Raw genomic sequence first — 27,291 nt, 5'->3', positions numbered from 1 at the left:
TAACATAAAATGATCATCTGAATATTGTCTCTTAGCATTTAATAGGTTGGCTATTTTGCACCATATGAAATGATCTTGTTTCTGGACCTCGAATTATGCAAACTATCGATTCTCACAAAGAAAAAACGGAGATCTTTTAATTTGGTCAAGACTGAAGTTTCACCATTTCTGCAGCAAAACTGGTGAAATTCCTAAAGGAATAAACCATAAACTTTCACAAATGCACTCCAGGCAACACATACTTTTTTTTGGCAAAGGAAAGTAAATGTTTCCAAAGCACCAACAGTTTTTCCTTTTCTACTACCTTTTATTTTCAAGAAATATTGGAAAATTTGAAGCAAAATATTCTGCTTTTTACAGCAATACAAACAAATGATTTTCCACATTATTTTCTACTTTGACTTTTCCTGTCATTTCATGGCAATTTCTGACCATGCAGGATGTACTGAAGAACTAAAAAAAACTTTGATGTAAACACTATTTTCTCCACTAACACAGAGCGAAAGCAAAGTTCAACTGTCCTTCATTAATACATCAGGGTGAAAAATGTGATCATTAGCACTACTCAGTTTTACACAGTAGATACATTTGTACACTGCCTTTCTTTTGAGTCCTCTCTAACTTTACTCAGTCTACTGCTAATTGAAAATTGTTTTGTAATTTCAGCCAAGTGTTTCCCCTAAGAAAAATGACTGAATTCTCCTATTTTTATAAATCACTTTCTTCACATTAAAATTCTGTTTGCCATCTGAGTTATTTTTTTAGTGATACTGAAACTACCTTTTAACACTCCCCTTGACATACTATTTCTGATCGTTTCTGTTGCTTACATATTGGTCATGAAAATAATTTTAATGGAAAAGACATCTCCCCTTAGAGAAAAAAAAAGGAAAAGAAAATGAAACAGATATCTGATATCAGGAGACCATAGAAAAAGGTAGCATTAAATTTCCAGTCGAGAAAAGCACTTAAGCATGTGTGTAACTTTAAGCACCTAAGTATTCCAATCAAAATCAATTATTCAAAAACAACAAAGGATATAATTTTTGAGGAGAAAAACCCATCAAGTTTTAAGAACCCACATTCATTCATGTGGGTTAGGACTTTTGTTGTTAGTCTTTATCTGAGTGAAGTAAATGGGCTTACTCACATGCTTAAAGTTATACATCCTTAAGTGCTTTGCTCAATCATAACTGCGTGACCAGAATTCTGAACTGTTTGAGGTAAAGGAATAAAACACATTCTAACTCATGTACACAAATGTGCCACCTTTCAATAGCATGTTAATTTTTTTGTTTTTTCAGATTTATATCATTCCAAATTGACTATGCTATAAAACAAGCCAAGCTTAAAGTTTGATGCTTGTAGTTATGAATAAGGGAATTTTTTCCATGGTTAAAAAAAATTAAAAGGGCTTTATGATTCTTGTTCAAACCCCTTTGCCCTTCAACCCCAAACAATTTGCTTCTCTGTTATTTCAAGCATGGAAAAATTTGCTATAATTTGAAGAATTATGAACTATAAAGTAGAAAGAAGAGATAAAATGGAAACTGGAAATTAATCTTGCACCTGAAACTTCTTTCAGATACACCAGTTTTACGTTGGTACAACTCCAGTGACTCCAAAGGATTTAGTTAGTTCAGATTCACAGTAGTATAAATGAGAAGCAATTCAATCATCTGGACTAAAGTATTCATTGTACATTAACATTATCAGATAAAAAAAACAGAACCCCATTTCTCCCAACAGACCAGAAGGCTTGTGTTTATTTTAAGGGTGTGAGGGGATGCAATGAGGACTAAAGACTAGTCAGAAATCCTGATCATACAAAAATGAGAAGAGATTTTTGAATAAATTAGTGAATTTTTTTATAGGCAGAGCGGGAGCACACCTTACAGTTAAGGTTGCCTGACACTTTCCACTATAAGATCCTGATTTCAGTTCCTTATAACTTTGCCAAACTTTAGCTCTTCCAGCTGAAACTTCTCATGGCAGGTGTCTGCCTGATGCTGAAGTTCTGGAGGTTTTTTTGTTTGTTTGTTTTTTGTGGGGAGTGAAAGTTTCAGCTAAAAGAACTCACCTGTTTTGTAGAACAAGAGCAGGTGAAAATACTTTGTTTTGCTCATGTTAAAAAAAATTTTTACAGCCATTTGGTTGAGAAGCTCTAAAGCCTCCATGCTCTAGAGCAATGGCTTGGTATTTGGCAGAGACTCACCTTGGGTGCATTTTGCTTTGCCAATTTATTAGCCTCAAAAAAATTTGTTTGTTCATGCTCAGTAGAGATTTGTTAGAGTTTGACAGCTAACTTCTCCACAGATGCTGTCCGAACTGGGCATGCTCCAGCCCAGGGCTGTAGGGGTGAGCAGAACGTTCCTTACAATTACTCTTCCAGGCAGGAAGGGGTGCTGTGGCATCAGTCCCGTGAATTGAGAGCACGGAGACTCTCATCTGTGCTTTCAGTGCTCCCCCAGCTAGTCCACAGACAGCAAAAAGGAGAAGGAAGCAGCAGTCTAGATAGTGTGCAGAGAGATGGGAAATTCGGGGGAACATGGACTTGAGTGAGTTACAGGAGTCGGAGGTTGGGAGGAACAGAAGAGGAGGGCACCTGTAGCCAAAGCTGAAGATGGTGGAAAGAAGCAAAATGGGAGGGGGCAAAACCTGGGCTGTGGGAGGTTGGACAAGAGCAGAGAGGGATGGAGGCAGTGATTGGATGGTTGCAGAGGATTTCAGTAGAGAAGGAGGGTGAATGGGAGGAGAGAGTGATAGAGACAGGAGGTAGGTTTGGAGAGGATAGGCACAAAGAGCAATTGAGGTCTTCAGGAGGCACAGAGGCATAACAGTCCCCATGGACATGGAGTCCTCTAACACGGAGTCTCTAACATTCCTCTGCTGTCAGAAAATTCCTGGTGAGCCCATGGCAAAGTGTGTGTCTCATTTTCCTCTAGTGTGTCTAGTGAACAAAAATAAGAAAAAAGAAAAGGAGTACTTGTGGCACCTTAGAGACTAACCAATTTATTTGAGCATAAGCTTTCGTGAGCCACAGCTCACTTCATCGGATGCATACTGTGGAAAGTGTAGAAAATCTTTTTATACACACAAAGCATGAAAAAATACCTCCCCCCACCCCACTCTCCTGCTGGTAATAGCTTATCTAAAGTGATCACTCTCCTTACAATGTGTATGATAATCAAGGTGGGCCATTTCCAGCACAAATCCAGGGTTTAACAAGAACGTCGGGGGGAGGGGGAAGTAGGAAAAAACAAGGGGAAATAGGCTACCTTGCATAATGACTTAGCCACTCCCAGTCTCTATTCAAGCCTAAGTTAATTGTATCCAATTTCCAAATGAATTCCAATTCAGCAGTTTCTCGCTGGAGTCTGGATTTGAAGTTTTTTTGTTGTAATATCGCAACTTTCATGTCTGTAATCGCGTGACCAGAGAGATTGAAGTGTTCTCCGACTGGTTTATGAATGTTATAATTCTTGACATCTGATTCGTGTCCATTTATTCTTTTACGTAGAGACTGTCCAGTTTGACCAATGTACATGGCAGAGGGGCATTGCTGGCACATGATGGCATATATCACATTGGTGGAAGTGCAGGTGAACGAGCCTCTGATAGCGTGACTGATGTTATTAGGCCCTGTGATGGTGTCCCCTGAATAGATATGTGGGCACAGTTGGCAACGGGCTTTGTTGCAAGGATAGGTTCCTGGGTTAGTGGTTCTGTTGTGTGGTATGTGGTTGCTGGTGAGTATTTGCTTCAGGTTGGGGGGCTGTCTGTAGGCAAGGACTGGCCTGTCTCCCAAGATTTCTGAGAGTGTTGGGTCATCCTTCAGGATAGGCTGTAGATCCTTAATAATGCATTATTAATAATTGCTGCATTATTAAGGATCTACAACCTATCCTGAAGGATGACCCAACACTCTCACAAATCTTGGGAGACAGGCCAGTCCTTGCCTACAGACAGCCCCCCAACCTGAAGCAAATACTCACCAGCAACCACATACCACACAACAGAACCACTAACCCAGGAACCTATCCTTGCAACAAAGCCCGTTGCCAACTGTGCCCACATATCTATTCAGGGGACACCATCACAAGGCGTAATAACATCAGCCACGCTATCAGAGGCTCGTTCACCTGCACATCCACCAATGTGATATATGCCATCATGTGCCAGCAATGCCCCTCTGCCATGTACATTGGTCAAACTGGACAGTCTCTACGTAAAAGAATAAATGGACACGAATCAGATGTCAAGAATTATAACATTCATAAACCAGTCGGAGAACACTTCAATCTCTCTGGTCACGCGATTACAGACATGAAAGTTGCGATATTACAACAAAAAAAACTTCAAATCCAGACTCCAGCGAGAAACTGCTGAATTGGAATTCATTTGAAAATTGGATACAATTAACTTAGGCTTGAATAGAGACTGGGAGTGGCTAAGTCATTATGCAAGGTAACCTATTTCCCCTTGTTTTTTCCTACCCCCCTCCCCCCCGACGTTCTTGTTAAACCCTGGATTTGTGCTGGAAATGGCCCACCTTGATTATCATACACATTGTAAGGAGAGTGGTCACTTTAGATAAGCTATTACCAGCAGGAGAGTGGGGTGGGGGGAGGTATTTTTTCATGCTTTGTGTGTATAAAAAGATTTTCTACACTTTCCACAGTATGCATCCGATGAAGTGAGCTGTGGCTCACGAAAGCTTATGCTCAAATAAATTGGTTAGTCTCTAAGGTGCCACAAGTACTCCTTTTCTTTTTGCGAATACAGACTAACACGGCTGTTACTCTGAAAAAAATAAGAAAAGCAGCCTACTCCTACTACCAATTACTGAGTTAGCTCAAGTGACAGATGTCTGTACTATGAATCTAAAGATCTGAACTCTGCCGATGACTGAAGTTGAGGGTTTGGTCAACATGGTTCCACATGATGGGAATTTCTAGTTTTTCGGAGGGTGGGGGTCAGGTTTTTTGGTTTGTTTTGGGGATTGTTTTTTTAATATAGCTAGGAAATCAGAACCAAAAAAAGTTAGAACAACATTAAGATTGCAAACTCCATTTTTGTCCTTTAGAACAGATGACCACATAATGGAAGTGATTAACATGGAGTAACTCTAACAGGGATGGAAATTTCTCCAACCTTTAAGATAGGAGGATGTAGTAAATAGGTATTAAAACAACTTTCACTCCAAAGCAAATGGATGTAGATATACACTCTAATTGCACTGTCATACCTTTTTTGCTGAGTTCAAATAAATTTATCAAAGAAGAATTTTTGGAGCTCTAATTCTATTTCTTTGAAAAATAGTAGGCTATGAAGAATATCTCTTTACAGCTGTGACATTAATGTATGGAGAAAAGACCAGTCATTCAAAATAGTTTCTCTCAACGAAGTCAAGGATAACTACAATTTACATGCTGTAGGAGTGGAAGTAGAGAAAAATTACATTGATTTTTCCCAACATTTCATACAAATGGTATTCTGAAAAGACAAGTTTATTGCAAACTATTGACTTATTGTAAGAAAAAATAATACTCTATTCTTTGCTTAGTACTGCCATAAAACAACAGCTCCTGAAAGTCTGTTAGTTTTGCACAAAATCTGTCATCTCAGTGCATTTGTTACATCGATAAATGAAACTTCTACAGTATTTTACACTTAGAACCAGCTAAAAAGAACAACAAAAAAACCCAGATTCTATCACTTCTGCTCATTCATAGTTCCGTGAATGTACTCCAAAATGTAAAATCCACTTTGAAGAGTATACTATCTCATTATTTCTTATTCAGATTTACACAAAAAAAAATTCTGTATTTTATAAAGGCATATGTTAATGTTTCCCTTCATAAGCCTCTTTAAGGAATTAAACCACGAATGGCAGTGACAAGCAAGACAGATCATCCCAAACGAGTGCAGATAAAACATTTATATCACACCATTCCATCATGTATTCTGTATATGCCACATATGTTAGAGAAAATGTATTTTGGAAATCTATGGTGTTTTAAAAAAAATTATGGAGAATATTTTCTTTAAATCCCTCGATTTATAAAGTCAAGTTCCTTAGTTATCATGAGCTAAACTATACAGGAACCAGAGGGAGCCATAAAATCACATATAAATGACCTAAAATAGCTTTTTTGTACCTAAAACTATAATAATTTTCAAGTCCAATATACCAAGCCATTCCAGAGCTAGAAGTGAGTGAAGTGTGTCCCATTGGGAAATTGGCCGTCTCCACTTTTCAGTGGTATAACACTCCTGTTTCTAGCCCTGCAGGGTGACAGGGTAACAGACTTTAAAGTTATGATATTTGTGTATAGAGAAAATAATCTCCAGTCTTACCCATCATGGGCCTTGGACAGGTGCAAATTTTGGAAGGAAATCCAAGTTTGTGGTGAGGATGAAAAAGGGAAGGTGGATTAGAAAGACAGCAGTGGAGGTGGTCAAAAGGTGCATGATAAATTAATCAATCACCAGTGTATCATAGAAATATCACTTTCGCTTGTCATATACATGTGCATTCCCACGTTCATGCATAAAATCAGGCTAAATTATGTACAATTAGATGAGCAATCCAGCAATGCTAGCTCTTTTCACTTTCCCACCTTTCTTTACTTTTATATATAGGGTATTTATTTGAATATATGGTGTAAAACATTTATTTGACTGTTCCCTATGTATAGAGTCACATTTTTATTTCTAGGATCAGTTCTTACAATAAAAACAGGTGCGTTTATTTCAGTATGTAAATATCCACAACTATGGATGAGTCCACATGGTGTTTCCTTAAACTAGGCAGGCATAATACTTTTCACTCACTCATACTTACTTTCTCAATTTTTTTCAAACCTAAGCTACCCATATTTTTATTCAAATTGTGGGAGTGTGGAGAGGAGGTTATATTACATAATTGTTTTGTATGGACCAGCACTGTTCTGATGTAGAAATGACAAAGAAATGTTTAATGTGTTACCTGTGAAAGGAACCCCACGAAAGGAACCTTCCCACCATTTCACATTGTCCATCAGGAAGTCAGCTATCCCAAAGTACTGCTTAGCTGTCACATGGAGAGAGAAAGGGGACTGGAGACCTTACTACAATATCTCCATCCATGCTCAACTTGCTTTAGATAGCAGAAAAAGTGAAGGTACTTTTCAATGCTAATCCTGAATTAAGAAGATACAGCAACAGCACTTCCTGCGTAACTGTTCGGCAACCAATGTAAGCCATTAATTTCAATGTTTCCTGCTTGAAATTCTGCACTTAGCTGTCCTATGACACACAGCTGATGCACACATATGATGTCTTAGCTGCAGGCACTTATGAGCGAGCACAATATCAAGTTAGCATAAGGTGGCATGCTAGTTTCACTAACAGACAGTTGCCCCCATAGTAGGGTTAAATACTATGTATATTTTTTTGCTCTGTGCCAGCAATGCAATATTAGTGCCAGCTAACCATATATTCGTGGAAACATTATTCATTCTAAGGCAAAATACCTAAATACTGCCATAGAGGAATGCATGGGGGCTCCCTAGAGCCTTCCCCATGTCAGTGGTTCCTGAATCTTCATCATGTTCCACAGAAACCGAGTCACTGAGTCATACAGAGCCTAGCTCTGATTTTTGGAAAAGTGGACATCTTAAATTGCATAAATCCTAAATTATCCCTGACACCACTGTTATGAGTATTAGATGTACCAAGATCCAGCACCAAACCAAAAAAAAAAACCAAAACAAAAACTAAACAAGAAAGAAAAGTTACCTAGCTCAGATGTCTGTAACTACTCAAACTATAAAAAGTAGATGACGGATTAATCATTCATGAACCTGCTTCAGTAGAGAATATTGACCGTCAAATATTAGAACTGCATCAGTTTGGGTGATCTGTATGTAAAGTACTTTTTTTTTTTTAAACTATACTGAACCATTGCATCTTTTGCTTTAATGTCACAGGATAAAAACTAATAATAATGTTAGGGCTGGAAAAATGCTTATTGTGTGGTAGTGACTATGTTCTTTCTTTCCTCTCTTACAAATGTATGGATATATTTATCCACACATATACGTCTCTCAATTTATATAACATAATCATATAATATTTTGGATAGCGTATGCTAGATATGACTGTCCTCAAGACAATGATTTTTTTTACTCAATGAAAGCAGTACAGTAAATAACTTTTCTTCCCTTTGAGACACTCATAAGTGCTTGAGGCTGCTGCAACACAAAAACAAAAATATCTTCACAAATGTCTCCAAACAGTCAAGCTGAAAATCTAAGCCAAAGTTTCATTTAACAGCCTGTCAGTTTTTTGATGTGAAGCTAATGAATGCAGTGGCAAACAAATCCATCAAACCTAACATCAAAACAACTGCACTTCATCCCACAAAGGGAAAAAATGAAATACAACCTCCAGGCCAGCCCTTTGATCCAACCTATCCACAGAAAACAGGTCTCTAAACAGCTACTGCTGCAGAATATGCATGAGTAATGATGAACTTAATTTCAGGAAATGAAGGAATAGTATTTAAGGAGCCTGTGACTCCAGTAGAAAAGGTTTGCAGAGTTTTTCTTTGATGTGCTACAGTCAGTTAAAAAAAAAATACAAAAGACCCCTACACTGACCCTTTCAACACATACTCAAAAGACACTAAATATAAAGATGAACTATAGCGACATTAACATTTTTCCTCATGTTACTTTAAAACAAAGAAAAGTGATATGAAGTTTACACAAAACTATGTCAGAGTTAGGCTGTGTCTACTCTCCGGGGACTAGTCTGGCATACCTCTGTTGACACAGCTAGGTCGGCATAACCCCGTAATGCAGATGCAGCCTACAGCAACGAAAGGGGTTTTTCCATGATTGTAGGAACACCACCTTCTGGAACAAAGTTAGGTACATCGATGGAAGCATTCTCCCATTGACACACCAGCACCTACATGGGGGTTGGGCCAGCATAGCTATGTCAGTCAGGGTGTGGATTTTTAAACCCCTGACCAATGTAGCTATCTATATCTATGTCTACACCGTGAGCAAGGGGCAAGATTCCCAGCTCATGTACACGTACTCACGCTAGTTTTCACTTCTTTAGCACAAGTATAAATATGAACTTAATCACGGTAGCATGGGCAGTTTAGCTGTGCCAATTCATACCCGTTGATTTCAGGCAGGTTTGTGCACGCTGACATTGCCCATGCTACCATGGCCATACTGCTTTGTATACTCATGTTAGTTTGATGAGAACTAGCGCAAGTATGTATATGCAACCTGGGAATCACATCCCTAGCTCATAGTGTAGCTGAAGCCTATGTCGACCGAACTTTTAAGTGTAAAGCACACTTTCTTCAACAGTATGTTTTAAAGGAACAGTGTATTTTTGGGTAGGTGGATTGATGTAAGGTGAAATTAGGGTCTGTCCACCATGACGATGTCCCTTTATCTTCTTTTCATATCATTAGTAAAGTTCTTCCAATTCTTGTTTAAAGAGGGTTTAATGATTGAAAAGTGTGGAACTGACAGCCCTGGAAAATGGCATTATCTTTTCTCCCACTGAAGAGGTACAGCACAGCAGTAATAGTGCAAGTTCTCTCATGATACCCCACTGATGTGCCCTCACAGGATTTTGTAACACTCACTAAAAGAACCACAGACATTTATTGCAAGAACCAACTCCAGAACACAAAGGCAGGACTGACCTTCCAGTTATCCTCTAGGTAAGATCAACAACATAATGACAGGGAAGATAACTTACCACTAAGATAAGGATATGACACCATCTACTGGTGGAAGTACTGTCTATGACCGTGGTACTCAACCTATTTACCATTGTGGGCCACATATGAAGCTCTCTATGGGTTATGTGGGCCACATCCACAGAATATGTGTGGCCGTGAGGCTGTCACATGGGCTGCAGCTGCATACTGAGAACCACAGGTTGAGAACCACGGGTCTACGCTAAACATTACCATTCCTATGCTCCTGTAATGTCTCTTCAGAACTGAAAAAAATGCTTTCAGGTTTGTTTCAGGTTGAAGAATGGGTGAGTTTTGGGGCTGGATCTTATTTACCCAAATGACACCAGTTACATTTCCATGCTGATGAGTTGTGATGCCATTATATTATGGCATTTTTCAGAGTAGCAGCCGTGTTAGTCTGTATTCGCAAAAAGAAAAGGAGTACTTGTGGCACCCTCGAGACTAACAAATTTATTTGAGCATAAGCTTCCAAATGCATCCCAGGAAGTGAGCTGTAGCTCACAAAAGCTTATGCTCAAATAAATTTGTTAGTCTCTAAGGTGCCACAAGTACTCCTTTTCTATTATGGCATTTATTATAAGATCAAATGAGAATTGTAGAATAACCGTAAAAGAGAAAAGTTCACGTTAACAGAGAGACAGAGTTGTGCTTTTAAAAAGCATAGTACACCTATAACTACCATGGGATAACACATCACAAAAGCTAGATATCTAGCTACATCTGTTCTTCCTATAAGGTGACAAGAAGCATTTCTGCCAATATGAAGGCATTAAAAATGGGAGTAAATTTTAAAGGACAACTTTCACGCTGGGGACAACCTTGAAAATAAAATCACACAGGATAGTCATCTGTTACATATTTTTACACTTTTCCTTCCCCCTTTGCTGATTAAAAAAGATTTAATTCAGCTAAGGTGTTTCTCCTTTACAGCCTACTCCAGCACCTCACTACAAAGTCAGAATGTTGAATTTGTGCCAGCACAATCATTTTCATAGCAAAACACTGAGATCATAAATAAAGAAACTAGGTTCTCGCTTCTTGATTGAGGAGGAGGTGGTAGCATTCGGAAGTGACAGGAACAATTTTTTTTTCAAAATACCTACTTCAATAGCAAAAGCAATGAAGAAAGGTACTGGCAAAGTATGCTGTTTTCTTTCTTTAAAGTCATAAGTGTTTGACAGCACATTTATACACAGGCTATAATAACTATTATATAAATACTGTATGTTGATTTATTACCAAGTGTTTTCTTCCCTCAAAACACTTATTTTCCACGTTTGGTTCAGAAATGCTCAAATCCACCATTTTGGAATTAATTCATTTGCACTTTGGCTGTGTTCAAATATAATTTTTAAACAGTAAACTAAGCTTCAAAGGTGGCTGCAGGCCCTTGCTCTCAGGAGGAGGAAATTTCCAAGGTAAGATCTATGAGTATCTCCAGCTGGGAATTTAAAATAGGTATTTTGTTTTCTTAAAAACAATTTATGTTCCAGATATGCTCTTTAAAAAAAAAGCCACCATCACTAAGAGCCAAAATGAGACCAGATGTAAGACGATGAATCTCCACTGAAGCCAATGACCCTATATTTCTCTTTTTCAATAGCTCTGATCCATTCCATCACAGGCATGCACCGGCCCCATTTTCAAATTACCGTTATATGGGATTTCACACTTAAGCACTCAGTCCTGCAAACACACTAATCACATGAGTAATCCCACTGGCTTCATTGTTTGCAGGATTGGGCCCTAAGGAAGGACCATGACAAATCCTTACATTTTACACATATTTATTATTATTATTTTTTGTACTATAGTGACAACTGAAGGTCCCACTCAAATTGGGTTCCCACTGTGCTATAAAATAGGAAGAGATCATCCTGCCTCAAGGACTATATAATTTAAATAGACTAGATAGAGGAGGGGTAAGGGAAAGGGATGCACCAAGCAGCATGATATTGGTAATGGTTGGCAAATGTCATGTTTTCTCCACCTTTGGGGGGGAGGGGTTGGTGGTGAAGATATTGATTTGGGAAGTTGAGGGTATGGAATGACAGAAGAAAGGGTTGAGAAGAGATGAAGAGGTGCATGGAGGCCATGGAGAATGAAGTTGCAGTGGAAGGACAGTGGAGGAGGAGATTGGAGTAAACAGCGGAGAAGAAAAAATGTCCAAACTGAAGGAAGGAAAAGTCTGATGAAATCACCTGTATTCAGAAGCAATACGACAAAGGTTTTTACTCTCCACCTCTCTCTGCTCTTGCCAGGGAGAAGGCCAGAGTCCTTTTATCCCGGGACTGGCTCTGTCCTGCAACCTTCCTTCTATCTTAGCCCATGTGGTTGAGTTAAGGAGGAGCTACACGGAACTTTTTCTCCTTAAGAGTGTCCTCCCTGCAGGGTCTAGAGAGTTCCAAGCTTAGCTCACCTGCCAACCCCCCTGGCTCTGCAAACAGGAAAAAGAAAGGGAGAGAGTTTCTTTGTTCCTGGGCTCGTTTTTCAATTAACAACACTAATAAACAGCAGTGACGAGAAATGCAATGTAGAGAAAATACATCAGTAGATAAAAGTACACAATCTTGTTTTGAACTTTTTTTCAGTCTGCTTCTAAACTCTAGCACCTCAGTATGACAGGTAGCATTTACTGGTCCTCTCCATGAGTATTTTCATTTGGAGAGAAGGTGGAAATCATGACTGATTCTCCAGATTTTAGCATATCACCTAATCACCTTTCCATTACAATTAAATGGATGATGCATTTTTCTGGGTAAATTTTACATAATTTCCTAAAGTACATTCACACAAAGAAAATGAAAGGACTCCACCTAAATTTTTTTTTTATGAGGGCAACCATGGAATTCACTCTAAAAGTCAATTAATTCTGATAAAAATGTCCATTTTTCAATACATTATTTAATGGGGAAGTAATACGGAAAAAATGATGGGATCAATACAAGTCAAGATAGCTTCTCATAAATATATTTCAGTAACATACTATCAGTGCCAGATCATCATACAAACTCCCGAACCAGCCTTAGTGCAAGACAAGTCAAACTACAGTATGTAATTCCAGAAGATGTCACTCAATTTGCCATCTGAGCTCTTTCTGTTTAATTCCAAGTTATCCTTTCATACCCAAGGTCACATGAGTAACATGACAGCTCAAAAACTAATACACAGAAAGGGTTATAAAAATGCTAACATGTGCAGAGGTGAATGCAACTAACACTGACAGGCGCACAAGAGAATCATGAATGAATTATATAGATAAGGTTCTCAAATACCACAGTGATGAGCATGGAATAAATACTTAAATAGGTAAAAGGTGTTTTAAGTAATTGTTTTCCACAACAGTCCTGAAAATAGCTGCCTATAATTAATAACTATTTTGGGGAAAAGCAATCCCTCACTTGCAGGAGTCAGAAAAAAATTCAAATATCTTTAAACTGTGATAAATAAGGAAAACCAAAATATGTGATGGTGAAGACTGCAAAAGGTTTGAATGTTAGTTGACTGCATATGGATTACCTAGAATTGTTTCCCCCGCACAGCTACATATCATTAAATCTTGGCTAAAGAGAGACACACAAATTCATTCTTGGATTAAAGTGAATATCTTTTATCCAATCACTCCAGAAGGTATTTTATTTTGTAGAATACAAAAAAATTAATCAAAATGGTGTGTAAACATTTATATTCAGCAACTTTAACACTTGAACATTGCCCCTACTTCAGCACACAAGTTGCCTACTCAGCACAAATTAAAGTAGATCCCAGCAAAACATACAAACTAATTGACACTGGTTCATCTGTTTTACCAACATTAACAAAATGCACTGGAGTATGATAGCTTAAAATGTTGTTTGCAGAACAGCAAGGAGTTCCAGCCTACTCAGATAAACGTAAGCTCCATTAGGTAAATAATAAGACATTAGTCAGAAGAAATGTCCCATCTGCCTTCTTTCATACCCTTTAAATTTTGGTATAAATAAATTAAATTCCAGAAACTGAAGCTATAGGATGACTATTAGTAATACTTAAAATGTATGGTACACCTCTCATCTTCACAGCACATTACAAACATAACTAACTAACCTATGTGACCTGCCATGAGATAAATACAGTAAGTTTTATCTAATCTTAGGGTTTTCTCTAGCTCCTGTCACTATAGTATCTGAACATTTAAACCCATTTCACAGACAGCCTGCTCCCCTCCCACTCCTCCAAGCACCATCAAGATGGATGCCAGGCCCACTTCCATCTCTGGCATCTTTCTCTCCTCCCAGAGGATCCGTGGGGAGAGGTTAATGTGGTTTCTGTCTTCTCTCTTCTAGGGCAGGGGGAGGTTTGGAATGCTCCACCCTTTTCTCTATCTCTATCTATTTTCCTTTATCCCCTTTAACCATCTCCTCTGTCCCCTGTCCAAATCTGTGCACTCTACCATGTGTCAACTATGCCCCTCAAACCACTTGTCTCTCTTACCTGTGCCAGACCCCATGCCTGTCTCCACAGATATTACCACTCTGTTCACTGCACTGAGACTACAGTAGAAAGAAGTACCTGAGACAGCAAAGGGTGCAGCCCCTCCACCTGGCCTCCTGCCTTCTCACATGCAGCCCTCATGCAGCACTACAGCCTTTGAGAAAGAGGTGCAGCTACCATATTCCCCAGGACTTTAGTAAAGACAGCCCCAGCTAAAACAGGGTTGTTGGAGGTAGGTGTACATATGGGGAAACTGAGATAGTGAGTTCAGGGATTTCCCCAAGGCCACAGAATGAGTCCGTTTCAGAGCAAGAACTGGAATTCAGAAGTTTGTCTCCTCTAGTTCTGTGTTCAAAACATGCCTCCCTCTTTAAAGGCATGACCCATTTAAAACTGCAATTTATGTAGGCAATTTATTTCATTGGGCCCTCAACCTCATGGCATTTTCTTTAGGACAACAGTACTGTTCTTTAACTTTAGTATTTACTGTAGCATCAATAAAAAAAAACTGTATGCTATTACATATCTAACTATTCTGCAGACAAAAAAAAAGAGAGGAAGGCTGTAGCTCATTTGCTGGTTTTTCTGTTTCATTTTGGATTTTTTAGAGGGGAAGTGGCATAGACAATAATATAGCTGTAAGTAACTCAGAACTGCCTTCTTGGGAAAATAATCAGTCTTCAGTACACAAAAACCTTGCAGGAGAACAATACATTCTACTGACCTAGACTACTGTGTTTCACTGACACCAGAAAGGCATCTCCAATATAATATATATTAAAGCGAAAAATGTAACAGTAGTCTGAAAATTGTATTTAGATCTAAAACTTTTTTCCCCAATTAAAAATCATGCACGTATCATGTACAGACAGAGAAGAAGCAACATATTCAACTTCAACATCAGTGAGCCATGCCAGCCTGGAGAACCATAAATTGCAACATAGAACTGTGTGGCTTGTTTTATTAAATGCTATAATAATATTATAATAGTGGTTATAACCTACTAACATGACAATAGCCTTCTGAAGCAGAGAGGATTTCTTATCCTTTCTAAATGAATTGACATTTTTGGAAAATTTGTCTGGAGTTCCAGTACAAGCAACTATAGATTTTCCCCTGTTTTCCATTTCCTGCCTAACAGAAGACCAAGAAACAGTATTTTTCAGTTTGCAAAAGCTCTGGTATTTCATGCATGCTTTAAAACTGTTATACAAATATAATGCAAGAACAGTTAACAACATGCACTGTTTTCTCTATTTTTATTTATATAAGAACATAAGAATGGCCACACAGGGTCTTCTGACAGTGGACAGTGCCAGATGCTACAGAGGGAATGAAGCAAAGACGACAACAAATCAAGAGATCCATCCTCTGTCATCTAGTTCCAGCTTCTGGCAGTCCGAGGTTTAGAGACACCTGGAGCAGGGGGTTGCTTCCCTGAGCACCTTGGCTAATAGCCATTGATGGACCTATCCACTATGAACTTATCTAATTCTTTTTTAAAACCATTTATACTTTTGGTCTTCACAACACATGGCAATGAGTTCCACAGGTTGACTGTACATTGTGCAAATAAGTACTTTCTTATGTTTGTTTTAAACCTGCCGCCTATTAATTTCATTGAATGATCTCGGTTCTTGTGTTATGTGAAGGGGTAAATAACACTTCCCTATTCACTTTCTCCACACCAGTCATGATTTTATAGATTTCTATCATACCCACCCCACCCCCCACGTACACTCATCTCTTTTCTAAGACGAATAGTCCCAGTCTTTTTAATCTATCCATGTCCGGAAGCTGTTCCATACCCCTAAAATCATTTTTGTTGCCCTTCTCTGTACCTTTTCCAATTCTAATGTGTCTTTTTTGAGATGGGGCAACCAGAACTGCACACAGCATTCAAGGTGTGGGCAAACCAGAGATTTATATAGTGGTATTATATTCCCTCTCTTATTAACTATCCCTTTCCTAATGGTTCCTAACTTTCGGTTAGCTTTTTTTTTGACTGGAGCTACACATTGAGCAGAACTTTTCTGAGAACTATCCATGATGACTCCAAGGTTCCTTTCTTGAGTGATAACAGCTAATTTAGACCCCATCCATTTTTTATATATAGTTGGAATTATTTTTCCCAATGTGTATTACTTTGCACTTATCAACACTGAATTTCATCTGCCATTTTGTTGTCCAGTTTTGTGAGATCCCTTTGTAACTCTTCGCAGTCAGCTTTGTACTTAACTACCTTGAGTAAATTTGTATCATCTGTAAATTTTACCTAACTGTATACCTCTTTTTCAAGATCATTTATGAATACATCCAACAGCACAGGTTTCAGTACAGATCCTTAGGAGACCCCACTATTTACCTCTTTACATTGTAAAAACTTACAATATATTCCTACCCTTTGTTTCCTATCTTTTAATCAGTTACCAATCTATGAGAGGTCCTTCCCTCTTCCCTTTTTATTATTGGGTTTTCTGTTTTTGTAGCCTCTCTAATATCCCTGAGCATTTCACAATCACCGTCATGCTGCTATAGTTTTATTGTTCAAGCATGTAATTTCTATTCATAGAGACTTTATGGCAAAGTTTGATTCATTTAAGATTTTTACTCTATGCTTTCTTTCACATACAGTGCCACTCCCCCACCAGCACACCCTACTCTGTCATTCCTATATATTTTGTACCCTGATATTACTGTGTCCCATTGATTATCATCATTCCACCAAATTTCTATGATACCTATTATATCAATATCCTCATTTAATACCAGGAGCTCAACTTCTCCCATCTTAGTATTAGTCTTCTAGCATTTGTATATGAACACTTAGAAAATCTGTCAATATTTAGTTGTCTCCCTTCATTGAATGGGACTCTTCTTCATTTGTCTGTTTCTCTTCAGTTACAACCTGTACTTCATCAACTTCTATCCTCTCCTCTTTACTAGGACAGAAAGTATCCCCTTTAATAAACGGTGTGCTCCTCTACACCTGTTTCCCATATGCCTTTGTTTCAAATATGAGGACTTTAAATATCAGATATAACAGGTAAAGTTGTAACTTGATATTTCCCTAATGTATCTTGTTTTACAATTAATATTGGAACATTAAAGCAGTAACATGCATTTCCTTAACATTCCATCAACTTGTATTTGTATCTTATTTGTATGGCATGAACAAATACCAACAAATGTCATTATTATAAATAATTATCTAATTGTTTTGTTTCCATTAGCTTTGAATAATTATGTAACTGCTGTTGAAAGGTGTGCAATACCCTGAGATATGTTTTATTTGGCTAATACCGCTTCCAAGTCTTTTTCCAGATTAATTAAAAAATGAAGCAAAATGTTCAACGAGCCAGGCTTTAATTCTGACATTTTTTATTATCTATAGTAAAACGAAGAGTGCAATTCATGACTGTGGCCTCTAGTCACAGGAACTGGGATTCACACTCAGCTACAATCCCTAAGATTTCTCTATAGTAGATATTCTTATTACTCTTGATTCAAATAGTATTTGGAAGATTTCAGACACTTTGAATTGATTACAAACACCCTGAAGCCATTTTACCTTCTTATACAATACATGAACATGGTATTACACCTTCAGTACGTAGCATGGAAGTCACTGTATTTCAATCACTGCTTTTTCCATGGACAAAGAATACTCAAAATGGACTGAATGAACCAAGACCTCCTAACCAAAAATTAGAACCAAATTCCGGACTAAGAGAGAGAAACTCCACTAACTTTTCAAAGGCTCAGCTTACCCCACATTTGAATTTGACCCCCCCAGAGTTATGTTAAACTCAAGTTTTCTACATGGTGGTTTATTTTACTATCTTTTGAACCACTGAGCTACTAAATATATAGATTCTTAAAAATCAGTATTAAAAATCAAGGCCTTATTAATTACCACCATGAATGTAAGTTTTGCATTAAAAGTGAAGACCTAGCTGAACATTTTAAATTCTTATTGATGTTTTTATTACTTTCATTACAGTAAATGTCTACGTATAGGCTACGTGAAACAATGGATCATTTTCAGGCCTTTTACCTCTTGAAACACACTCATCAATCTCATTCACAATTATAGTCAATAGTGCCTAAAATCAAGAAGTTCTGCTAATAGAAAATATTCTCAAGGTCTTCTTCCAATTGCAAGTATTTAACCCTGTACTCTTCCTGGATTACATTGTTGCAACCCCGCCTCCTCCCATGTTTGCTTTTGAAGTGAATTCACTTGTCATCTCATTAGCTAATGTAACACGTAAACAATTTATAGATGCTGCTGTTGTCAGTACAGAATATCTCAGTCTGGAAAGTGGCTCCACATTACATAGTTATCAAAGCTTCCTAAACAATGCTCTTATAATCTATACTTTTTAATAGTGGAGAGATCATATAAAATACTGTACAACATTAATGACCTTTTGCTGAACTAAATACACACATTTGATTCAGTATATTACACAAATGCTGTATGTGAACAGAATGTAAAATATATGCAACATATGCAAAATTTCAGACTAAAATAGTAGAAACAAGGTGGGAGAGGCAATATCTTTTATTGGACCAATTTCTGTTGGTCAGAGAGAGGCTTTTGAGCTACACTGCATAGCTCAAAAGTTTGTCTCTCTCACAAACAGAACTTGGTCCAATAAAATATATTACCTCTCCCACCTTGACTCTATAATATCCTTGATGTAGCTACAACACTATAGCTGCACAGACTAAAACAGTGACACGAAACTGCTTTTTTGTAAAATATATTAGTGATTCTAAATTATGAAACATTCCCACTCTGGGAGCATATTTAATTTATCACAAAATATTGCCAACATTTAAAAAAAAATTACAGATTAAAGTTTAATTTGCTCATTTAGTTCAGCCCTCTTATTGATCTTTGTCCTCTTTTGAACAGGCACATTACCCCTCAAGTCTGTGGCATGTTTTCAAAGATACATATAAAATTCTATAAGGGAGCAGAATCGCTGTATGTGACTTGAATAAGGGGATTTCCAAGCTGCCTCTATGACTAAAATGCATAGGGTTTTAGAAGAACAGAAATAAATTCTGTCTCCCCCTTCCAAACATAATTCTCGATTTATATGGCCTCATATAAACCTACATAAAAATCTCCTGAAAAATAAAGATTTTTAACATACAATATACACATTAAGTCATATATAAAATCTACTACAACAAATAATACATGTACTGTAAGTGTTATAACATGCTACTAAATGCACAATATGGAATATTACTGCACTGACAGGATGATGTACAAGATGACTTAATTGTTCTTCTCCTTCATCTTCTCTTTTTCCTAAGCTTATCATTAAGGAATAACCAAAGGAGACACTGAATTCAGGCATTATTTTTGTAGTATTACTTACCAATTTAGCTACTTTTCCATAATCAATCCATCTGATTGTGGCAAAGTTTGTTGATTCTGCACAGTTGAAACCATGGTTAAATCCTGCATGGTATCCATATGGGAAGGTTATCATAAATTCCCCTGCCTCCTGTGTGATCTACATAACAAGAAAAAACCACAAATAACCTATTTAAAAAGACCTTCTCTTATTAAAGAAATGAAAATTATATTTGCTGATGTCAAAATAGATATTTGCACATGGCATCCAATTTGGATTAAATATAGGCAGACCTGAGGAGACATTACTGACTACATTTTGAAATAACAAAACTTCTGGCCCATCAGTATCCCCACATTAGAGTAGGCCACAAATTCAGAAAGTGTTCACAAGGGAGCAAATCATGTTCCCTCTTCTACAAAACCAGATGACCCCTATTAACAATACATGGGGGGGCAATGAGTAGAGAGCATAAGATTTGAAGTGGGCAAACAAGGCAGGGTGGCAGCCAGTAGGGGAGGGTGTGGGCCAAATATCTGCTGCTACCTTCCCCAATAGAGGGGGCATACTGTAATGGCTGGGAAGGCTACTTCATCCACAGGCCTTAAGTAGGTTTCAGAGTAACAGCCATGTTAGTCTGTATTCGCAAAAAGAAAAGGAGTACTTGTGGCACCTTAGAGACTAACCAATTTATTTGAGCATAAGCTTTTGTGAGCTACAGCTCACTTCACCTTAAGTAGCTTCTCTGGAATGGTGCCACAGATGCTCCATGTAATTGAGCTAGGTTAGAGGGGGATTTCTTTTCCCCTCCCTTTCCCATCCCCACACAACTTTTCAGTGCCTGACCCATTTAATGCTAATTAGGTTTCAAAGGTGTCACTGACAACCTATTCTGAAGACAGTGGGACTATACATGTATAAATGAGGAGCTAATTTAGTTTTCACACCTTATATTACTGAATAATACAAGAATAGGTGCCACTTCTTCAAAGTCTTTTTCAAGGAAGCAGAACCACACTTTTTGTATAACATCACTACTACAACTTTACAATAACTAATAATGCTGAAGACTCTTTGCATTCTAAATGATGTAATGACTGTCCTAAACTTTGTGACATTAAAATCTCCTTCTTAACACTCCATTAACACTTATTTTACTGAGGGGTTTTGAACAGTATTAAGGATATTGAAAGGATGTTGCTACAGCACACTACTACAACTCTACTCAGAGAGTGTGGGGAATGGCTTAGCATGGAAAGCCTCAGGTCTGGGAAACGGTATTCAAATAGCACTGGACAGTGAAGCTTTAACACCACTTTATGCAGTAAACAAGGATTTATCCAAAGGATCACTTTTCCTTACAAAATACAATGAAGAGTGATTCAGTGGAATGAGACTGCAGCCCAGTGATTCAGTAGATTAAGTTACAGCTAGAGAAAAAAACAATGACACCACAAAAGATACAACTATATTTTGTACTGTATAGTCATTTTCATATGAACAGTTAAAGTTGAATGCCAGATAGTGAACAGCAAGCAATATAACTAGAGGTCACACTACACCTCTGTAGAAATTTATATTACCTTTAATGTCTTAAGCTCTCAAGCATAATAACAACAGTTTTTGTATTTAATTTCCTCATTTGGACCCCACAAATACACAAAACTCTGTTCTCACAACCATATGAATGTCGTGTGTGCATTCTCTGTATGCAACAAGAAACCCAAAGGAATGGCACTCCAGATATTGGCATGTTCTTGATATCACCACCATATTTTGGGCCAGAATGGGCGGGGGGAGGGAGAATGAAAAAAGTCATACTTTATATACAAATATATAAACCATCTTATGGTTCCAGCACAAATGTGCAGCAATTGGATGCTTTATATATGCATAAGCATGTGTGTAAATATATAGCACACAAACACACACAGCGATTGTAATTGGAGTTTTCGGATCATGTTGCAGGGATGTATAAGAAAGAACATTCTCAGTGCCAGCAATTCCCAAATTTATCTTGTCATGCACCCCCCTACTGATGACAGTTTAGCAGGTGTTCTGTTGCAATAAGCGGCAGTTCAGCTGTCACCTGGTAGGCGTCGGCTGGCTTATCAGTGTTCAGCACGTTTCCAGTTCTATCACAGCAAGCCACGAGAGATCACAGCCTGATTCTTTCTATTCGCATTCTCACTGATTCCCATTAATTAAAACTGCACTCGGGTACAGGCTGCTTCTTCCTAGCAGTAGGTGACAGAACTAAATTTATTCCATTTAACTATTTCTAACACACTTTTAAAAATAGAAAATGAGAAAGTCCAAGACACTGAAATAAAGCAACCGACTTTATTGCTCTGGACTCGCCTACCTACCCCAAACACAAGCCTGACAATGTTAAAAACAAATCTGCCAGCAAGTTATTAAACTTTATGCTTCCACCATTCCCATACGCTGAAAAATATACTGCTTAAATTAATGTTCATTAAATCCAAAACAACAGATCTAAATTCTGTGATTTTATTTGACACATTAGTGATAAATTACAAGGGTATGAAAAGAATCAGTAGTTACATTATTTCTCTTGACCTCACTTAATAATATCCCATAAATCTAAACTGAATGAGATAGGAGGCCCTACATAGCCATACAGTCTAGAGCAGGGGTGGGCAAACTACGGCTCGCGGGCTGGATCCAGCCCCTCAGGGCTTTGGATCCGGCCCGTGGGATTGCCCCCCGTGGTACCGCAGGCCCCATGCCGCTCTCAGAAGAGGCCGGCACCACGTCCCTGGGGCCCCGGGGCCTGGGGAGCAGAGGGCTCCGTGCGTTGCCTTTGCCTCCAGGCACCGCCCTCTGCAGCTCCCATTGGCTGGGAACGGGGAACCGTGGCCAATGGGAGCTTTGGGGGAGGGACCTGGAGGCATGGCAACAGCAGCACGCGGAGCCCTGTGCCCCCTCCTCCCCCAGGGGCCGCACAGGGAAGTGGTTCCGGACGCTTCCCAGAGCGGCACAGCGTGGGGCCAGGGCAGGCATGCAGGGAGCCTGCCCTGGCCCCGATGGGCGCCGCTCACACCCCGGAGCCGCTTTAGGTAAGCGGCACTGGGCCGGAGCCCGAACCCCTCCTGCACCCTGCCCCCCAAATTCCCTGCCCTAAGCCCCCTGTCTGCACCTCGCACCCCTCCTGCACCCCAATTCCCTGCCCTCAGCCCCCTGTCGCACCCGCACCCCTCCTGCATCCCAACCCCCTGTCCTGAGCCCCCTCAAATACCCCACATCCCTCCTCTGCCCCAATCCCTTGCCCTGAGCCTGTTCCTGCACACCGCACCCCCTCCTACACCCCACACTCCCTCCTGCAACCCAACCCCCCTGCCCCGGCCCTGCATACAATTTCCCCTTCCAGATGTGGCCCTTGGCCCAAAAAGTCTGCCTACCCCTGATCTAGAGAGTGAAAAATTGAGCAGCTGAGCATATATACATATCCTGCTACCTATATGTAAATAAATCACATATGTGAAAATAGAGACAACAATCATAAACAAAAACTGATGGGCTTATTCTGCAAGTGGATTGTGTGTGAGAAAAATATACAGGCTTATTGTTGGACTCCTCTATACACTTTAGAAAAACCTAGAGGTGGGAAATCAAGAATCTATAACATGATCATAACTGTATAATGATCAGAGGCTGCTAAATTTAAATATCAGACAAACAAATGTCCAAGGGGAGCTAAGTCAGGCTCACCAAGCTGCTGAATGAATCTTGGCATAAGTTGATGCCACTGTAAAAAAACAATATACTTTCACTGCCTCACACCCACATGAAGTACACACCTAGTCACAAGTAAAAAAGCTTTTAGGTAGAGAAGAGCTAGGATCGTGGAAAGAAAAAATCAAGTGGAGAGGAGGATACACAGAGTATTTTAAATGTTTTTCAAGCAGCTAAGCACTTAATCCTTCTCAAACCCAAAAGGAGATTTTTTTTTAATCAAGCCAAAGTTCTTTTTTTCACTTCTCCTGCTTTACATAAAATATGTTCATGCTGTAAACCCTTTTTCACTCAGTCACTATCAACCAGCACAAAGCAAAAGAATAATATAGGCACTAAATTTTGTAGAAAAAATCTGTCACCCAAAAAAGGAGCATCTGATTATTTTTTTTTTTCGGTATTTCTAACTACATCTACTAAGTTGCATTAAAAAGTTTCATAATAAATAAATTTTCAAACATTTATTCCATCGTGTATTTTCATCTGAAATTTATTACCACAAAATGCCAATAAAAATTATACTGCATTACATACAAAGAAAACAATAAAGCATGGTCCATATAAACATTTCTTTAAAAAGTTTGATCCCAACCAAACATGATCTATTTCCACTATTTAAGAGTGGTATGAATTAATGTAGTAGCACCAATCTAAATAAATCTGTATTTACCAAATATCAAAAAATATTACATAATGGACTGTTGATGGCTTCAAAAATTAAGATATTACTAAATGAGTTTGGAACATAAAAGGTTTTAATTTTTCCAAGCTGTTTCATATTAATATAATTATATTGCATTTCAACGGGATTTGGCAACCTAAGTCCCCCTTAGGCTTCTTTGAAAATCCGAGACCAAACCAAGGAAACAACCCAACAGCCCAGAAGCTTGTTTTCACAACAGTAATTTGGAATCTGGGCCTGAATAAAAAGATACTGTTTTGCTTTGCCTTTGTAGCTACCCATATCTGGATACTACGCACAGAGGCACGTCATTAAAATAAATTCTACTGTACCTTGTCAAAAGGAATTCCATATTTTTTCAATATTGAGGGAGAAATCAGTGTCATCTTGTGGCGAAGAAAAGCATCACACCCTTGAGAGCTGCTTGGGAAGAATCCTAATAAGACAAAATAAGCAACATCAGTTTTCTTCAATTAAAACAAGAACAGGAAACTTTAACAGTATTTTGTTTAAAGCACAATAAACTATATAGTTGCATACTTTTGTTGAAATTCCTTTCTCATCATTGTCAATTAACGGCGATATCTACATAAAAAACAAAGCTATATAAATTAGCCTGATTTTCAGATCTTATTTTTTGCCAGAATTTAGGTTTAAAATGAGAGAAAGAAATACTTCAATAATAATTTGGGCCTCACTTGTTGGATTTTATGTTTTTTACAGTGTTTCCAGTTTATTGAGGGAAGACAATTACTCCAAGGAATTAAAATATTAAAATAAAATATTTTTCCATCTCAAACAAGTTGACGCATCGTTTCTTGAATCTTCAAGTCTTACTCCCTGATGTTGCTTTGTACAAGGCTAACCCTAATTTTTCAACTATATTTATATACAGCTTGGAGGTTATGGAAGCAGTAGTTCAAGCCATTTCTTTACCGTGATAATGGTTGATGCTCAATGGCTAGCTGAAGTGTTTCCTCCCAATCTGGCTGACAGCCAGCACTGAATATTTGTGCCACATGCCTCCCGATAGGGCAAATGTCATCAGCAAACAACTGATGTAATATGGTGGCTCAGCACATGGCAATATTTTGTTTAAAAATTAAGGTTAATTCAAACCTCACCCCCAAATATGAAATGTAGATAGATCAGATACCAATGTTGCGCTAGAGCAGGGGTGGGCAAACTATGGCCCGGAGGCCACATCCGGCCCTTCAGACATTTTAATCTGGCCCTTGAGCTCCCGCTGGAGAGCGGGGTCTGGGGCTTGCCCCGCTCCACGTGTTCCGGGGCTCTGCACGGCTCCCAGAAGCAAAGGCATGTCCCCCCTCTGGCTCTTATGCATTGGGGAAGCCAGGGGGCCCCACACATTCCCCCCACCCCAAGCACCATCCCCGCAGCTCCCATTGACTGGGAACCACAGCCAATGGGAGCTGCAGGGGCGGCACCTGTGGACAGGGCAGCACAGAGCCGCCTGGTCGCACCTCCACGTAGGAGCCAGAAGAGGGACATGCTGCTGCTTCCGAGAGCTGCTTGAGGTAAGCGCTGCCTGGAGCCTGCACCCCCAACCCTTTCCTGCGCCCTAACCCCCATCCCTGATCCCCTTCCCACCCTCCGAACCCCTCAGTCCCAGCCCAGAGCACCCTCCTGCACCCCCAACCCCTCATCCTTAGCCCCGTCCCAGAGCCCACACCCCAAGTTGGAGCCCCCCCTCACACCCCAACCCCCTGCCCCAGCCAGGAGCCTCCTCCTGCATCCTGAACTCCTCATTTATGGCCCCACCCCAGAGCCCGCACCCCCACCAGACCCCTCACACCATCCTGCACCCCAACCCCTAATTTCATGAACATTCATGGCCTGCCATACAATTTCCATACCCAGATGTGGCCCTTGGGCTAAAAAGTTTGCCCACCCCTGCTCTAGCGGGAGGAGAAAGAGGTTGGTTTCCATCACTAAAAACAAAGTTACCCTCCTTTCTCAAGGTCTGGGTTTTGTTCCAAGACCCTCTACCTACTTCCTCTTTAATCTTAGACAAGTCACTTATCTCTCTGCACCTCACTTTCCCCACATGTAAAATGGAAAGTTCTTTGAGTTCTACGGACAGAGAGAGCTATTTAAATGTTAAATACCATCTTCATTGTTTATAATCAGTCTAGTCGTCCTGCTCAGTTCATTCAGCGATGGTAGAAACTGATTTGTGACATCAAAATGTGACATAATGGAAATAAAATATAGTGCTACAAAGACTGGATTGTAACATTACCACAGAATGAACCAGGTGAGAGGAGTAGGCAAATTATAAAGAAGACAATTCTGTTTACCCCCTAGTTACTCAGTGATCAGCAATTATGAGAAAGTCTTTACAGCAGAAAAGTACATGGCACTAATGACTGAGATCTACTGAGGATCACTGAAATTCACATGGTTAGCAATCAAAAAAATGTATATTATTTTAAAATACCTACGGCAGATCATTTCAAAATCATTCATTTTGGCCATTTCAATTTAGTTTATTATTTATACTACCTTCATAATAGAGTATGTTTTGCAAAATTATTGATATCTTAGTAACATTAATTAATTGCACTTATATAGCATCTATCATATAACTATCCCAAAGCACTTTATAAAGATCTCCCTGTTTTTGCAGAAAGGGAAACAGGCACAGAAAAGTTACACTACTTTCCAATGGTCACACAGCAAATTTTGGGGCCAATTCAGGAGCAGAATCCAGAAGTCCTACCTTCCACACATCTGCTTTAACCAAGAGACCATTCCGTCTCATGTTAAGTATAGAAGATTTTACTAAGCACCCTGCTATTAGATATAAGGTGAAATGTTTGCTGTTTTATGAAAACTAATGGGTTTGTTAACTAGGGAATCATGAATTAGGAAGGCTCTACTGCAAAGAAAAAAGTATATGACAATGAATCAGGATGGAAGGGGTTGGTAAAATATTACAGTTTGTAAATTTTGTCATAATCTGATACTTACATAAACGAATAAAAACCAATCTGTATTTTATGATATAACTGGCTTACAGGGACAAAACACATTTTCCCTTTGTCATATTCACATAACAAAAGTAATTGTTATTTCCCCCCACTGATAACCACATTCTGATCTGTTTTCTCTCATATACGAACACATAAAGGAAACAATAGATAAGTGAGTTAGGACAAGTTACCATTTAATTACAAAAATCTGCTCACCACACCAGT

At 38.9% G+C, this 27,291-nt stretch overlaps 1 protein-coding gene across 2 annotated transcripts in view; it reads right to left on the bottom strand.

Annotated features, from left to right (window-relative positions):
• The window catches only part of KDM4C (lysine demethylase 4C), a 453,801-nt gene that overhangs the window by 317,092 nt on the left and 109,418 nt on the right, over positions 1-27,291 (bottom strand). For both annotated transcript variants that reach the window (XM_074953333.1, XM_074953334.1), the window contains 2 exons: positions 24,403-24,506; positions 19,651-19,788 (listed from right to left, as the gene is read on the bottom strand). In XM_074953333.1, the coding sequence (XP_074809434.1) occupies positions 19,651-19,788; positions 24,403-24,506 (242 nt within the window). The remainder of the gene's footprint in view (positions 1-19,650; positions 19,789-24,402; positions 24,507-27,291) is intronic.

The sequence above is a fragment of the Natator depressus genome, chromosome 5 (assembly GCF_965152275.1).
Source record: "Natator depressus isolate rNatDep1 chromosome 5, rNatDep2.hap1, whole genome shotgun sequence".
NCBI classification, from domain to species: domain Eukaryota; kingdom Metazoa; phylum Chordata; order Testudines; family Cheloniidae; genus Natator; species Natator depressus.
This window is presented reverse-complemented; position numbering and strand designations above follow the sequence as displayed.